The sequence below is a fragment of the Herpailurus yagouaroundi genome, unplaced genomic scaffold, assembly GCF_014898765.1.
Source record: "Herpailurus yagouaroundi ecotype Mexico unplaced genomic scaffold, PumYag 141, whole genome shotgun sequence".
In the NCBI taxonomy this organism is placed as follows: domain Eukaryota; kingdom Metazoa; phylum Chordata; class Mammalia; order Carnivora; family Felidae; genus Herpailurus; species Herpailurus yagouaroundi.
Window position 1 is genome coordinate 74,772,665 of NW_024412396.1, and position 14,015 is coordinate 74,786,679.

Genomic DNA, 14,015 nt, shown 5'->3' on the forward strand with positions numbered 1-14,015 from the left:
GAATGAGCATCTGATGGTCTGGGGCCATGCTGCCTGGAATTAAGAGGACAGTTGGTGCTCAGAGCTGGGAGAGACAGGTGACCCTCTGGTGGGGGTGGGTCTCTGCCGAGTCCCCAGTCCTGCCGTGTGCACCCCCCCCCCACCCCCACCCCACCGCTGGACGCGCATGGGTCCCCACCCCTCTGGGGCCCAGCTCCCCTCTCCTGGGCCCTGTACACTCAGCATGTAGGCATGCAGGCTTAAAAAAAGATTTTCTTTGTAGGGTTAGAACGGTTCCCAATCAACCCTAAGGGAATCTGCCAGACTAACTGGCCGGTGAAGAATACTGCACAAATACTGTTTGTAATTCCGGATGACAGCAGCTGTAGGAAGGGGCGCGTCCAGGCCACCGAGCTGGAGTAGGACGACTCATCACTTAGCTCTGAAGGGGATCTGAAGAACTTGGGGTACCCTGGGAGATGCTGCACGTTTGGACTTTCTTTTAATGTCATGTTACCGGAGGGGTCACAGCAAGGGCACTTACTGCCCCCCCCCCCCCCGCCCCCTGCTCCGAAATTGCACCGTGCTGGGGTCCGTGCTCCCCGGGGGCCCTCCGGCGGGGCTCACAGGGCACCTCGGCACTCGCTGTACAGACTCCCTGCTGCACGTGTCCTTCAGGCCAGGCGTGGATTTGGAGCTGCGGGCCGGAGGCGGCAGCATGCCGGGGTCTGGGGGCTTTGTTGACGGGTGTCCTGTGATGATACCAGAGCACGTGGCCTAGACCACCTGTTTGGGACACTGCTCGCTCCCACCCGGAGGCCAGTGTGCGGTGCCTGGGCCCGGTCTTCTGTGGCCGCGCCTCCTTCCTCAGCGTCTGGCCGGCTGGGCTTTGCAGCCTCCGGCTCTGCAACCGTTGTCCACTCTGCGGGCTGCGAGAGACCGCCGCCGACAGAGTGGGCTGTGTGTCCACGCGGGCACTGTGCACTTTGAAGTTCCCCTTTGAGGGGCCGGGGAGCATGGTGTCACCTGTGGAGCGGGACAAGGGCTGTCCCGTCTCCCCTGTCCCCTCCATCGGAAGTGCTCTTTCAGCCACGACGCTGATCCGATCCATTGGAAACCTACCCCCTTTCCCTTAGTGACACGTCTCCCTGGGAAACCAGGACATTCAGGAAGGATACACGTGGGGCCAGGGGCAGGATTTAAGCTCCCATGTGGGGGAAACGGGGCCCCGCCTGTGAGCCCGCCAGCCCCCTTCTCTGAAGGCCAGCTTGCCTTTGTGGGGCTGTGAGGAGCCACACAGCCTCCTTACACCGCGTCGTAAGAAACCGTCATGTTTCAGAGGGGACGCTGCCTGGAAATGTGTAATTTCTGATTTTTGAGCTTGTATCAAAACAAGTGAGCCTGGTTGTCCTCTGCTCATTTGTCTGGCCGTCTGGATTTTAATGTTCTCGAGGAGGAGAAGCAGTGGGGGCGGCCGGCCCTCCTCTTCAGTGTTTTCCTCTCCCGGCGAGGGGGCCTCGGGCCGTCGAGTTAGAGGTCCCTGGCCAGAGGACAGGCAGGAAGTGACGTGAGCCGGCTCTGTGGGTCTGAGGGGGAGGTTGTGGGAGGGCTGGGCCGTCCGCCCTCGGCTCTCCCCAGGGTCTCTGTGTTTACAGTACTGGAGGCAGTCAGGTAGTTCTTTCCCAGAATTCGAAGAGATTCTGGTCATGTTTGGTCAGAAAGCCGCTAGGAATATCACGTGATGAGAAATTCAGTGTTTACAGCAATCTATAAATATTGCTAAAAATAGTTTATAGACAGCTCTTTCATTGTCATAACTTCATAGAATATTCTTGGGAAGCAGGTGCATCCATGAGGCTATACTCTGGTATGTTTGCACTTGCTGTTGAGCAGTGCACTGCATGACCATCAGACTTCTGAAAACTGCCAAGTGCTACTTGATAACACCGATCGAAGGAGAGGCTCCAGTCAGCTGCGGGCGTCTCGTCAGGGCTCCCAAGCGTCATACGGGTGGCTGGGGCGGTCATGAATACGTGTCATTTTGCATTTGTCCCATTATTATGGGGGGAACTGACGGGGCTTCTACAGTGTTGTGGACGTAACCATGGGAACCACCAGCCCGGGAGGACTGCCTGACAAGCACTGGGGGTGGGGGGTGGGGGGTGTGGGCAGGGAACTCCTTAGGGGGTCCAGGGCGGTCTGTCACTGAGACAAAAGTCCTGCTGCAGCCCTGTCCCTCGCCTGTGGTGGGCAGGCACCGTGCACCGGCACCCTGCACCCTTCATGCTCCGGTGGGCCTGCAGCTTCTGGGGAGGGGCTCGTTAGCACATTCGGTCTTGGGGCTGTGGTTTGCTCATTGTTGGTGTGATTTGCCTAGAAAATCATCCGGAATTGTTTGTATTTAATTACGATAATAAAATGGTTTATTTCCTTTTGCAAAGTCCCTGCACTTGCAGAAAGGCTCTTTTATAAAATTCCAACCCTAAAAGAACGGTTTCCTACTTAACACCAGCCATTCTCAACCTTCTGAGAGTCCCAGACTACTTAAAAATGGGATGGAAATTAGAAGTGAATTTTTCTGCTCTAGAAAATGTCAAAACAGTGCGAGTCTGCCCAGTTATGGGGACCTCTGCCTCCACCCTAGTACTGGGTCAGGTTATGTCCCTGCCCTCCTGGTACCAGCCTGGGGATCAGCGTCTGGCTCGTGGAGTTGCGGGAGGTTGGCCAAGTCACTTCACTGTTCTGTGCCTCAGTTTCCCTGAGACCAAGGACGGTAACTGTGCCCATCCCCAGGGGCCGCGAAGGAGACGCACTCCAACGTGGATGAATTACTTAGGACAGTGCCCGGCAGAGAACAGGCCATGGCGAAAGGGTCCAGGGCCCGCTGTTCCGGGGGGCAGTGGGGGCGTGGGGCGTGAAGGCAGACAGCCCTGCCCGGGGGGGAGGCCACGTCAGGCGGGTCATCCGTGCTTACTGCCTTCCCGCCGTTGAGAAGGGGCAGCCAACCCCTGGAGCAGACCTTGTCCCAGCGATGGGTGTCCCGGGTCAAGACATGAGTCCCCTGTGCCCGCAGAGTGTGGAGGGCTCGGCCAGACTCGGGGTTTCTTGGGACCTGGCCGGCCGTTCTGCAGCTGCCACGTCAACGGGCCTCGGTCCCGGGAGTCCCCCGTACCCCCTCCATGCTGACGGTGTAGGAACAGGATGAGGGGGGCAGGTGAGGGGCGAAGATCACCCGCAGGGTGCGGTCAGGGCGGCCGGGCGGGGGGAGGACGGCTTCCTCCTCGGGGCGGCGCCGGCTGACCATCAGCCGCATTAAGAGCTGATTGGACCAGGTCATTCCGAGGGCTGGAGAGACCCGCTCCTCCCAGAGACTGAGACAGAAAACAGGCCCAACGGTTACCGACAAAACCTTGGGGGACCCACTGCCACCCTCATTGTCCTGCCCGTGGGCTGGGCCCGGCTCACCCTTGTGGCCCGGGTGCCGCACCCCGCTCCTCCACGGCCTCCGTCACCTGGGAGATCCAGACCAGGGTCAGTTGCAGCAAGGACCCCACCGCCACCTGCCCCAGCATGAGTGGCCTCACTCCTCCACCCCCACCCCTCTGAACTTCCCTAAAATCCAAGCTGGGTGGGGGGGGTGGGGGGGGAGGGGAGGGAGGGTGTTGGGGTTGGGCCCACCTGGTTGATGCATAGCACGGGGCTCCGGAACGTGCTGCTCAGCCGGCGCAGGGTGGCCCCCAAGGCCTGCAGACGCCTGGCCCTGGGCATTGAGGCCAGGCCGTCAAACTCACAGCGGAACGGGGCCGCCACGGAGTCGATGACCACTAGTCGGGCCATCCCCCGTGACAGCAGCACGGGCACCTTCTTACTCACACACTCCAGCAGGGCGTCCTAGAGGCCAAGGGAGCTGGCGGTCAGCGCCTGTGTCCTGCACTGAAGAGCCCCTCACAGCCTTCCCGTTTTACTCCTCACCCCGTGGGCCATCACGGTGACCGGGACTTCGTCCTTTGGTGGCCCCGTGCCAGGAGCTGACCCCTGGGGTGCTACCATAGCAGAAAGCCGGCTCATAACCGACCGCCCTGGTCGCTGGGACCATACTCTCGTCAGGCGGGTCTAGGGGTGGTGGTGAGCCCTGTCCCCTGCCCAGCCCTACCCCATGGCGGGGGGGGGGGGGGGGGGGGGGGGGGGGGGGGGGGGGAGGGGCAGGCCACCCCCGCCTACCTCTGGGGCCCGAGTGCGGTGCCCTGAGCGGCCCTGGCCAGGCTCCCGGGTGGGGCTGGACGGCCTCAGGCCCTGGTGCCGGGTGACCACACACTGGCCGTGCCGCCAGAGAGCAGCCAAGTGTCTGGTTCCTCGCCCTGAATGAAACCCAGTTCTGTGCTTCCACCTCTAGGGCGTCCTCGGTAGAGCCTCTTTTTGTGGAACATGAAGGCAGCAGCAGTGGTCTCGAGGACGCCAGCATTAACGTGAGTCCCGTCCCCTTTCCGTCACCGTAGGCAGCTCTGGGGACACCTAGGGGCTGGGCAGGTGGTGGCTGCACTCGCTCCCTGCGGAGCCAGGACTCAGGGGCCCCCTCCCCCAGGAGGTGGAAACGGGGACCGCAGCCCCGAGGCCCTGCTTGTGCACCAAGGGCAGGGCCCCAGGCTCCAGGCCGACACTGGGCAGGAGGGCAGACGCCTGGTGCCCCCAGCGCGGTTTTCAGAACGGCTCTCAGAAACCACCGTGGGCCTCAAAGCGCTGGCCCTGACTGCTGCCTTCTCTTGCAGTGAAACCACACCCGGCCCTGGAGGACCCAGGACAACACTGCTCGTGTGCAGCCAGAGCCTGCCCTGTGACAGCCAGGGGACGGTCACCGAGGCTGGAGGGCCCTGGAGCTGAGAGCCTGCAGCACTAACCTCGTCTTCTGTGTCCCCGTGCCACCAGCACACTGTCCTACTAACAGCCACACCGCTCACCAGGACGCGTCGCTTGCAAAGCCATGGCCACGCTCGGCCCCTCCTGGGTGACGGGGTGGGCGCAGCCTCCCCCCTGGGCCGCGGTTCCCGGGACACCCGTGTCCCGAAAGTGCAAGGAAGAGGCATTGGCTGCCTGGGCCCGTGTGCCCAATCTTACCGTGTCACTTCCCGAAGCTGTGTGTGATATGTTCTATTGTAAATTTTGTTAAAATTAAAAAGTTTATATGCCTTACCCTTTACTTGCAATTTTTATAGCAATTCTTAAGTGGGGGAAGGTCCCCCGGGAACCGGGGACCCTGCCCAGCGGGTGCGGGGGTGCACTCGGGAAGCTGGGCTGCAAGGAGCTGCTTCCCCCAGCCCCATGCAGAGGCTTTTTTTTTTTTTTTCCTGCTATACGGTTTATTCTCAGCTTTTGAACCCTTTCCACTCATTGCTTGCTTGTCCCTCCCTCAAATAATGATTGGAGTTGAGCACGGACCAGGTCACAGGGCCGCTTCCCCTGCCTGCCAGGACCACTGTGGTCCTAGCCCTCTCCCTGGGGCTTCCTGCCCCACGGCTGCCCATCTGCAGGGAGGGATGCTGCTGATGCTTCCGGATACGTGTCCCCCGCCCCCCTCTCGGAGCAGCCAGGTGGGGACCTCCTGTGCCCTGATGCACGTTCTGCTCCGTCAGGGGTAGAAGTCAAACCCGACAGACTGTTCTCGCCGGGACAGCCGGCCTGTCCTCTGGGCAGTGAATGGTCACCGCAGGGTGGCCGGGTGGCCAGGAGGCAAGGGAGGTGCTCTCTGCTACTGAGGGGACTGAGGAGCACACCCCGTGGGGGACGGGACGGTGGACGGTGGGTGGCGTGTGGGGCCTCCCTCCGCAACTCCCCGTGGGCGGGGCGACCGGTTCAGCCTGAATTTCAGGTCACGAATCCTGTGGCGGCTCACCGGCTGCCTGGTGCTGGTGGTGGCCCGGTGTGGGTGTCGTGTGTGCGGCTCTGTCCGCTGGCCCACCTGACCACCTTCCCCACAGAACTCAGGGCCAGAGAGGGAGGACGCTCACCACGTCGGCCACGTGCTCGATGAAGATCTGGTGGCCAAACTTCATCTTGTCGATCACCTCTCCCGGAACGTCCGTCCGCAGGTGCCGCTGCCCCGCAATGAGCTGCTGCAGACGCAGGTCCGGGAAGACGTCTTCGGTGCAGACGTACACAGCCCCTGGGGCGGCACGGGCGGGGGGGGGGGGGGGGGTCAGCCCGCCCCCCTGTGGCTTCCCCGCACGGGGGGCTGGTTTCCCTTGCCGCCCCCTTGCTGTCAGGATGCCACCCCGCGGGTCTGCCCCCAGCCTGTCTCGAGCGGAAGCCAGTGGGATCATCAGGGCCCGCGGGCTTCCGGAAATGCCCTGCCTGCACACGCCCTTGGATTCCCCTCAGAGGCTCTGCCGGAGCATGCTTTCCAGATTCCCAGATTCTCCTTTCGAGGCTGCTCCTGTGATCCTGGGCTGCTGTGACCTGAACACCCTGGGGTGACGCCCTGGCTCCCCTGTGCCAGTGTACCCCAGGTCCGCTGGGAAGAACTGGGGACCGTCACAAACGAACCCTAACGTCTGTGGCAACTGATTTTCAACGAAGGTCCCGGGACAGTCCGGTGAGAGAAAGAAGTCTTCCCCGTGAATGGTGCGGGGACGCGGGGACCAGGCCCTCCCCCACCCCCGGCACGGACTCCATCCGCCCATCGAACGCCAGAGCCGACGCTTTCAAACTCCGGAGAGCACGCGGGTGGGTGTTCAGGACTCTGGGTTGGGCGAGGGGGTCTCCGATGTGGCACAGACCGTACAAGTGAGAAAAGGCAGAGAGAGAAACTGGACTCGATCACAGGATAATCCACAAGAAAACGAGGAGACCCCTGCAGAAAACACGGTGAATTCCGTGTCTGGGGAGAGGCTCGCGTCCAGATCACACGAGGATCCTACAAGCCGGCCACAGAAGGCGACCCAACCGCGAACCGGGGCAAAGGCTCCAAAGGGACATTTCGCCACAGGAAACGTCCGCTGACCGGCTTCCAAGGCCAAGTCCGTCCACCCGGCACCGGGCACCTGCACCCTTGCCCAGAGGTGCAGGGGCGGGGGTGACACAGAGGCCCGCCGCGGGTGAGCAACCCCCATGCGCGGTCCAGAGGCCCCCGCCCACGGCCGGGCTCATGGGAGCGGCACCGACCCCAGTCCTCGGCTCTCGGGACACAGGGGAAGCAGGAGAGGTCCCCAAGTGAGGCCCCTGCTGCCAGCGCCCCGCATGGGTCCCAGCGGCGTGCGTGTGTCACCGGGCCGCGAGGTCTGGCCCCGGCCGCGTGCCCCGCCCACCGCGTGGACCAGCCCGTCCGGGAAGCCGGGTGAGCAGATGAGCTCGGGAGGAACCGTGCAACGTTTACCGAGGAGCTACCGAGGTGCGACCTGTCTGCTCTGGCACCACATTTAGTAAGAACGATTGAAGTTTTTAACGCTCAGAGACCCGCACGGGCAGCCTGGAAAACTCCCTCCACCGCACGCCCTGTGCAGACTTGACAGACGCAAAACCGCCTCAGGGGCCGGCCGCCCCCGCTGTCCTCGGTGGTCCTGTCTGCCCCGTCCCCAAAAGGGAAAAAGAGGAAAATGTTTGCCCGAGGTTTCCAGCCCCGTGGACCACGTGGTTTGCAGGCTGGCGGCGGGAGAGCGCGCAGAAGTGCCTAAGGGGGACTTTGTGCCCAGACGGAGACTGTCCCCGGGTCCTCGAGGGAGCAGGGGCCACTTCCTACGGAGGGCAGGCTACAGGGTCCACGGCCCTCAGACCTGCCCTCTCCCTCGGGTGGAATCCACGGCGCATGCGGAGAGAGACGGGGACCCGGGAAGATGGCCCTGGAGGTGGCGTCGGGCCTCGACTCGATGAGTGCGACCTGGGCACGGCCGGGACCCCCGCCTCCCCCAACTCTGCCCCCGCCCCCCTGAGGGGACAGCCACTCACCGGCCTCCAGGCCTCCGTGCTGCGGAGGGAACTGCACGGTCAGGCAGAGCTGCAGGGCCAGCTGGGTCTTCCCGGCGGAGCTGTGACCGGCCAGCTCGGTGACACCGTCCAGGGGCAGGCCGCCGCGGAGAAGGCCGTCCAGCACGGGGCAGCCCAGGCTCAGGCGCTGGTGCTGGGCGGGGAACCTCTTCTTCTGCCGGTACAGATGCAGAGCTGGGGGCGCAGGGGGCGTCGGTCACCACGTGCCGGGGGCCCAGGCGACCTCGGAGCCAGAAGGCAGGGAGGAGGCGGGCGTGGAAGCTTCTCCTAGCTGCTGTGCTCTCTGGGCACCCGTGGGCTCTGGGTCTGCTTGCCGACCCACCCCCGCTTCCCGCACTGCCTGGCCTGGTCCCATTTCTTCCGTCCCCCTGCCCTTGCCCTGTACACCTGCCGTGTCCCTGTCCTGATGCTGTGACCGTGGCCCTGCGTCAATCCCTCCCCAGGCATGGGCAGAGCAGAGGCCTCTCCTCACCCCCCACCCGCCCCCAGTGCCCACCTGTGAAGACGCTGCTTCCCCGCAGGTGCAGGGAGGCCGTTCTCAGCAAGTGTTGCACGTCGAGGCTGGAGAGGCCGGTTAGTCTCTGCAGGTCTGGTCCAGAAAAATGCAAAACCTCCTTTATTGACTTCAGTTTGGCTGAAATTACACAAAGACAGAACAGGACAAGTTCAGACTACAGTAACGCAAGGCAGCATGGCAAAGACAACGGGTGTTTTCCGGAACACGGTCTTCCAGTTCTGGGGACCCAGCGGGCAGGGGCTAGATCCGTCCACTCCCTGAAGCCATGGGAGCCCCTGGACAGAGTGTGAGGACAGCAGTGGGGAGGGAAGGGGCCCGAGAGGGGGACGGGCCTCTCCCAGGTGCCCAGAGCACATCAGCCACCTGCCGTGGCCACATCCTGAAAACGTGTCCCAAGGAAGGGCGTTTCTGTGGCCAGGCAGGCCGACACCAAGGCAAGGCTTGAGGGTGACCCCGGGGCAGGGTGAGAACCGTGCAGTTAGGAAAGCCAAGCCAGGCTCCAAACAAACGTCACTGCAGCGGAAAGCCGGGGAAGGTGGGGACCGAGCTAAGACTGCGTGGCGGTTACAATGCCAGTGGCAACAGCCGGGTGGGAGGGCGGGTCACAGAGTTAACATATCCAGAAGATCTGGTATTTGGGGAGGAGAGCGGATAAATTACTATTGGGCGTGGATAAGTACATTACTTGCGAGCTAGTAGGAAAAAAAATGCGCTAAAAAATGTTTCCAACCAACCCAGATGGCAAAAAAGGGAGAACAACACAAAAAGCAACAGAATAGGTAGCTCAGCAAAAGAGAGAGTTAGACCCAAACATACCAGGAATTACCTTAAATACATGTGCACTGAAGGCTCCAGTGAAAAGACAGATGGACAGACTGGACCAAAGGGAAAACACAACAAAATGACTGAAAGGCTCTGGAAGAACCAAGAGCCAAGGACGAAGGAGCAGGACCAGAGACTGTTCCCCCACGTAAGACATCACCAAGTCGCCCCCACGTGTACTCCGGCTTCCACGCTTTGTGATCAACAAGCTTCCCTGTCACATGCCCCGGGAGACGGGGGAGATGGGAGGCCCAGCACGCCAGCTGGTGCAGGGCAGCTGGGGAAGGACGCACCGGGAGACAAACACAGCGGGGAAGCCGTCCAGCTCACCCGTTTGGGCACCTAAAACAGAGGCACCCGTAGCTGACATACTGGACGATGCGGGAAAAGACAACGAGACGTACACGGAAAACACAGAATTTGAAAAAAGGAGGCAACTACCAACTTTGAGGGGAAGTAATAAGAAAGGAAACCGTCAAAACCTCGCAGTTCAGCAGCAGTAATGATGTCCCCGGTCACAGCCCTCACGGCGCAAACTGTGCTCCAACTGTGGTGGGGGAGGGGGAAGTAGGTGCACCAGGAAGCCAGCCCTCACCCCTGTCACAGGCGCTCCGTGCGTGATCGCAGACGCTGACAAACCGAACACGGCGACGTAAGCACGTTCTTAGAAGTCCAGATGTAAATACAAAGAAATTGCCAAAAGACTCCCGAGTGGCGGAAGTAGTTCCGTTTCACGTTTTAGAAAATAAACGTGTATTACTTTGATGAAAATAAAATTTAACTTGAAAAAAGTCCACACGCACACACACACCCCCCTGAAGACCCTGCAGCACATTCCAGCACTGGCTGCTCATCAGGAGTAGCTGCTTGGGGAAGGGGGACTCGGCAACCTCGCTGTGTCTCACGGACATGACACACAAGTCCACCCACACGCTTCACGTATCTACTCGACACAAACACCGGTAAACATACCTTTCTTGACCGCAGTAGTAATTCTGGGATTCAGGTCCAACTGATCCAAATCCATTTCTTCAACAGGTTGACTGCGACCACGGATAATCTCCCAGGGACACAAATGCCGATGCGCTTGTTGTCAGTGCAAACCCCCCAGGAGCAGAGCACCGCGGGGTGACAGTGGCTTGGGTACGCAGTCTCCTTTGTGACGGGTTCACCGTCAGCCCTGCCTGAGGTTGGAGGAAAGACTTCACTGCACCAGGAAAACCACTGAAGTAAGTCTAAGGCGACACCTTCAGAAACCAAGACTCGATCCGCACAGTGATGCGGCTGAAGGGATGTCCCCCGGCCACCCCCACTCTAAAGGCCAGGGCAGCGCAAGGCAGTCCCCGTTCCGTCCCCTGCAGAAAGTGTTAGAAATGAGCATGTGCTTCAACCCGGAGTCCCGGCCTGGAGACCTGGTACACGGGTGAGCACCCTGCCTGGCCCACCTCTGGGGTGAGGACGACGCAGACAGGGACCATGCTCATTGGGCTCACGCGAATGAAGCGTCTTCTGCATTCGGCAGAAGTGTGTCCCTGCGGGGATTTGGAAAGAATGGAAAAAGTGACTTTTGAATCCTGCGAGATGTTTTCAAGCGGGAACCTCCACGACCACCCAGCTGTTTCCGCGGAGAGCAGCGGAGACCGTGTGGCCGGCCTCGCCCCTCTCCTGGCCAGCAGCCCTCCCGAGGCCCAGACCGCGCACTGAGTGCCGTGGGGACTGGAGCCCAGCCCGACCCTCGCTGGTCGCCCTACTTAGCCCAGGGTCACCCAGACACTCTCTAGCAAGCCACGTTTCCATGTTGGCCTCCCAGATCAGCAAGGGTGAGGGGGCAGCGGGGCGTGTGGGAACACCAAGGCCGGCAGCCACTCAGGCTGAACCCAGGGCCCAGGTCCACCAGCAAGGCCTCAGCCGGGGGGAAGGTCGGAGGTCGCCTCCCCTTGCAGCGCTTAGAGTGTTACTCATTTGGACAACATCAGGTTGATTTTGGAGCTTCGAGAAGCAGGTCGCCTGCACGGTTACGTTCACAGGCTGGTCAGGGAAACCGGTGTGGCAGAGAGAAATCCAAAACACCCAGAACTGACAGCACAGGAGCCTGACGCTCAGGCGTGAGCAGGAGCTCCCAGGCCAGGGCTGACAGGAAACATGCCGAGGCCGGGGAGGACACACACAGCCCCGGCTCCCCCGCGGCCCCCCGACGGCCACCAGGACTGCAAATTGGAGGACAGCGGGGTCACCGTCAGAGGTGCCTGAACGCAGGGCCCCAGTGCCAGCCACACACAGCGAGAGGAGGTGAGGACGGTGACGGGCTCCGAAGGTGCCCTGAGCATATGGAAGGTTCTAGTGGGCTGGTGATGTGTGTGACGTTTGGTTCCTGAAGACAGAAAGCAGGTAAGCAAGAAAAAGATCATCTCCAGGACAAGTAGTAAGTTGCCAAAGGACACACGGTGTGCCTTCCTGGCTTGGTGGGGAGAGCACCTCTGGGAGCCCTGAGGACAAGAGCGGGAAGAGGTGACCCGGGGAGGCACCACCCAAAACCTCCTCCAGGACAAGAGAATGCCGGGACAAGATACCAAGTCTGTTGTTTCCAAATTCCAGAGACGGTGCGTGTCCCCCCCCACCCCCAGACTGTGGAAAGGCCCTGGGGCGTGCCTGGGGGAGGGAAGGCCTTGATGTGACACACGCGGCCAACAGGCTGGACTGGGGTCTGGACTGTGAAGATGAATGGCCAGGAGAGGGACGTGCCTGGATACTAAACTCAGATTCTGACCAGCCACTAGACACAGGGCAGGATATCAAGGCAGGTGACCACAGCGCCTCGAGCCTATGTGGTGGGGGAACGGGGCGTCCGGAAGCAGAGTGACCACTGGTGGAGCACCTGCGTAAACCAGACACTGACCGGGAGCTGGACAGACAGGCCCAGGTGGGTGCCCTGTCCCCCCACCTCCCTAGGGGCAGGGGCGTGAGCCAGCCATCCTCCAGGCCCGCGCTCCTCCAGCAAGGGAGAGGCCTGGGCACGGAGCACGCCCACAGCGGGCCCGGACACATGAAGCAGCTTCCCGGAGCATTAACGTTAAGTTCCTGTTTAAGGGGACAGTTAACATACCATGCCACTGGGCAAGGGGGTCAGAGCTGTAGGAGAGAACCCAAAGTTTGTGGGAACCAGTAGAATCGAATATGACTTTCAAGCAACTCAGGTCCCGCCAGAGGGAAGCCCTGAGCCTTCCCAGGGGGAATCACACTCTCCTGCTTCAGGGCCCCTTGGGCAGAGGCCTGAGGACCCCGACTGCCAACCACACCCCACCCCTGCCCCTCCCAGGGATGGAAAGTTCCAGCTACAGACAGACTGGCCCACCGGCCCACCTGCACTCCGGGCAGCAAGACTCAGGTTTCCAGTAGCTTTGGCGGACTTACAAAAGAGGGCAGGGCACGGCGCCCCCACAGAGAGGGCTGCCCAAATCTCCCACAGAACAGAACCAAAGCCCGTGTCTCTCGCAAGTTCAAAGCTGAATACAGGCGGCCCCACTGATGCCCAAACTCACCGGAGGAGTGCAGGCAGTTATCAGACACACAGTCCGTTCCCAGGACTGTTCCAGGCACCTCGCACAACACGAACTCAAGCGTCGCAACAGCAGTGTTCCCACCTCGGTGTGGCTGACTAGGAAACGGACAAGCCAAGGTCATACAGTCAGCAAGGGGGATGCAGGTCCCGGCTGTTTGTTCCAAGTTCTTGACCCGCCTGTTAGCAAATCCCACAGGAGCTGCTCAGTCTCCCCGCCCTCCTGCCTGCGGGGTGCCTCCCCGGGTGGGAGCAGCCGGCTCTGGCTCCAGACTGGGCATCTTTTCTGGCTTCCCCTCCCTGGAGGGGGTGATGAGCCCTCCCGGCAGGGAACGCCCCCCGGTGACTTGGGGGCCGTGCCTGGGCACCACGGTGGTTTCTCCAGAGCAGCCTGGCCTGGACACTTGGGCCCTCGTCCCTTCTCAAAACCCTCTTCCTCCTTTGAGAGCCCCTTCCCTTCCCAGCCCCTGAACCATCTTGTCCCGTTCCCCCCAGCGGCTCCTCCACACCGGGGGTCCCGCAGACCCACCATGACCCCGCCGTCCCCCACCTCTGCACACCCCGACTTCATGCAGCCCTCGCTCACCTTTTCACCCAGCGCGGCGGCCTGCTCCGGTCCCTACGGGTGACAGCCCCGAGGGCGGGCCTCTGCGGCCCCCGCACCCCAGCTTCCGAGCCCACCTTCCTTCCCACCGCCAGGACCCCGGCTTCGGCTGTCCCTTCCGCCCGCCCGCGGGCTTCGACGGTGCGGACGACCCTCGCCCCCGCGCCGCGCGCCCCACAGCCAGCCACTCTCACCCCGCGCGCCCTCCGCTCGCCTCTTCGCACTGCCCCGCCCCCTACAACCTCCTCTTCCAATGAGAGCCGGGCGCCCCTGCTTGGATTTGCCAATGAGAGAGGAAGCAGCATATGACGCAGACAAACTAGCCAATCCAAAGTCTCCATCCTCCCGAGGGGGGCGGGGTGTGCCTGGGCGGGCCTTCCCTGCCGATTGGTGTCGGGCCGCGGAGTGGCCGGGGAGGTGCCACTGCGTGGATTGAACAGCTCAGCGTTGGGGCGGGTCCCGGGTACCGATTGGCCCGCTCTCCCGGACGGGCGTAGCGATTGGACGCGGCCGTTGTCATCCACGCGGGCGGGGCGGGGCTCCTGACGGGGCGAGGGCCCGGG

At 61.9% G+C, this 14,015-nt stretch overlaps 2 protein-coding genes across 8 annotated transcripts in view; one reads left to right on the top strand and one right to left on the bottom strand.

Moving 5' to 3' along the window:
• The window catches only part of KLC1 (kinesin light chain 1), a 52,798-nt gene extending 47,631 nt beyond the window's left edge, over positions 1-5,167 (top strand). For all 4 annotated transcript variants that reach the window (XM_040478324.1, XM_040478322.1, XM_040478325.1 and 1 more), the window contains 2 exons: positions 4,373-4,445; positions 4,746-5,167. In XM_040478324.1, coding sequence (XP_040334258.1) covers positions 4,373-4,408 — 36 coding nt within the window. In that variant the 3' untranslated portion in view covers positions 4,409-4,445; positions 4,746-5,167. The remainder of the gene's footprint in view (positions 1-4,372; positions 4,446-4,745) is intronic.
• XRCC3 (X-ray repair cross complementing 3) lies at positions 2,927-14,006 on the bottom strand. 4 transcript variants are annotated; one of them, XM_040478340.1, is made up of 9 exons: positions 13,920-14,006; positions 12,832-12,947; positions 10,265-10,472; positions 8,450-8,587; positions 7,915-8,127; positions 5,982-6,136; positions 3,658-3,870; positions 3,445-3,491; positions 2,927-3,350 (listed from the first exon to the last, which is right to left on the bottom strand). In XM_040478340.1, the coding sequence occupies exons 3-9, from the start codon at positions 10,317-10,319 to the stop codon at positions 3,119-3,121; spliced, it is 1,053 nt and encodes a 350-aa protein (XP_040334274.1). In that variant the 5' UTR covers positions 10,320-10,472; positions 12,832-12,947; positions 13,920-14,006; the 3' UTR covers positions 2,927-3,118. The 4 variants fall into 4 exon arrangements, with proteins under 4 accessions (XP_040334274.1, XP_040334270.1, XP_040334273.1 ...); XM_040478336.1 differs by lacking the exon at positions 13,920-14,006 and adding an exon at positions 13,773-13,858; XM_040478339.1 differs by lacking the exon at positions 13,920-14,006 and adding an exon at positions 13,695-13,757.
• Between the last annotated feature and the right edge of the window lie 9 nt (positions 14,007-14,015).

Excerpts from the sequence above, each read along its gene's own strand:
- XRCC3 (XM_040478340.1), bottom strand. The coding sequence starts at position 10,319 with ATGGATTTGGATCAGTTGGACCTGAATCCCAGAATTACTACTGCGGTC. Across the intron at positions 8,128-8,449 it reads GGGAAGCAGCGTCTTCACAG|CTCTGCATCTGTACCGGCAG; the intron begins GTGGGCACTGGG and ends CTGCGCCCCCAG. Across the intron at positions 3,871-5,981 it reads TCGAGCACGTGGCCGACGTG|GACGCCCTGCTGGAGTGTGT; the intron begins GTGAGCGTCCTC and ends CTTGGCCTCTAG.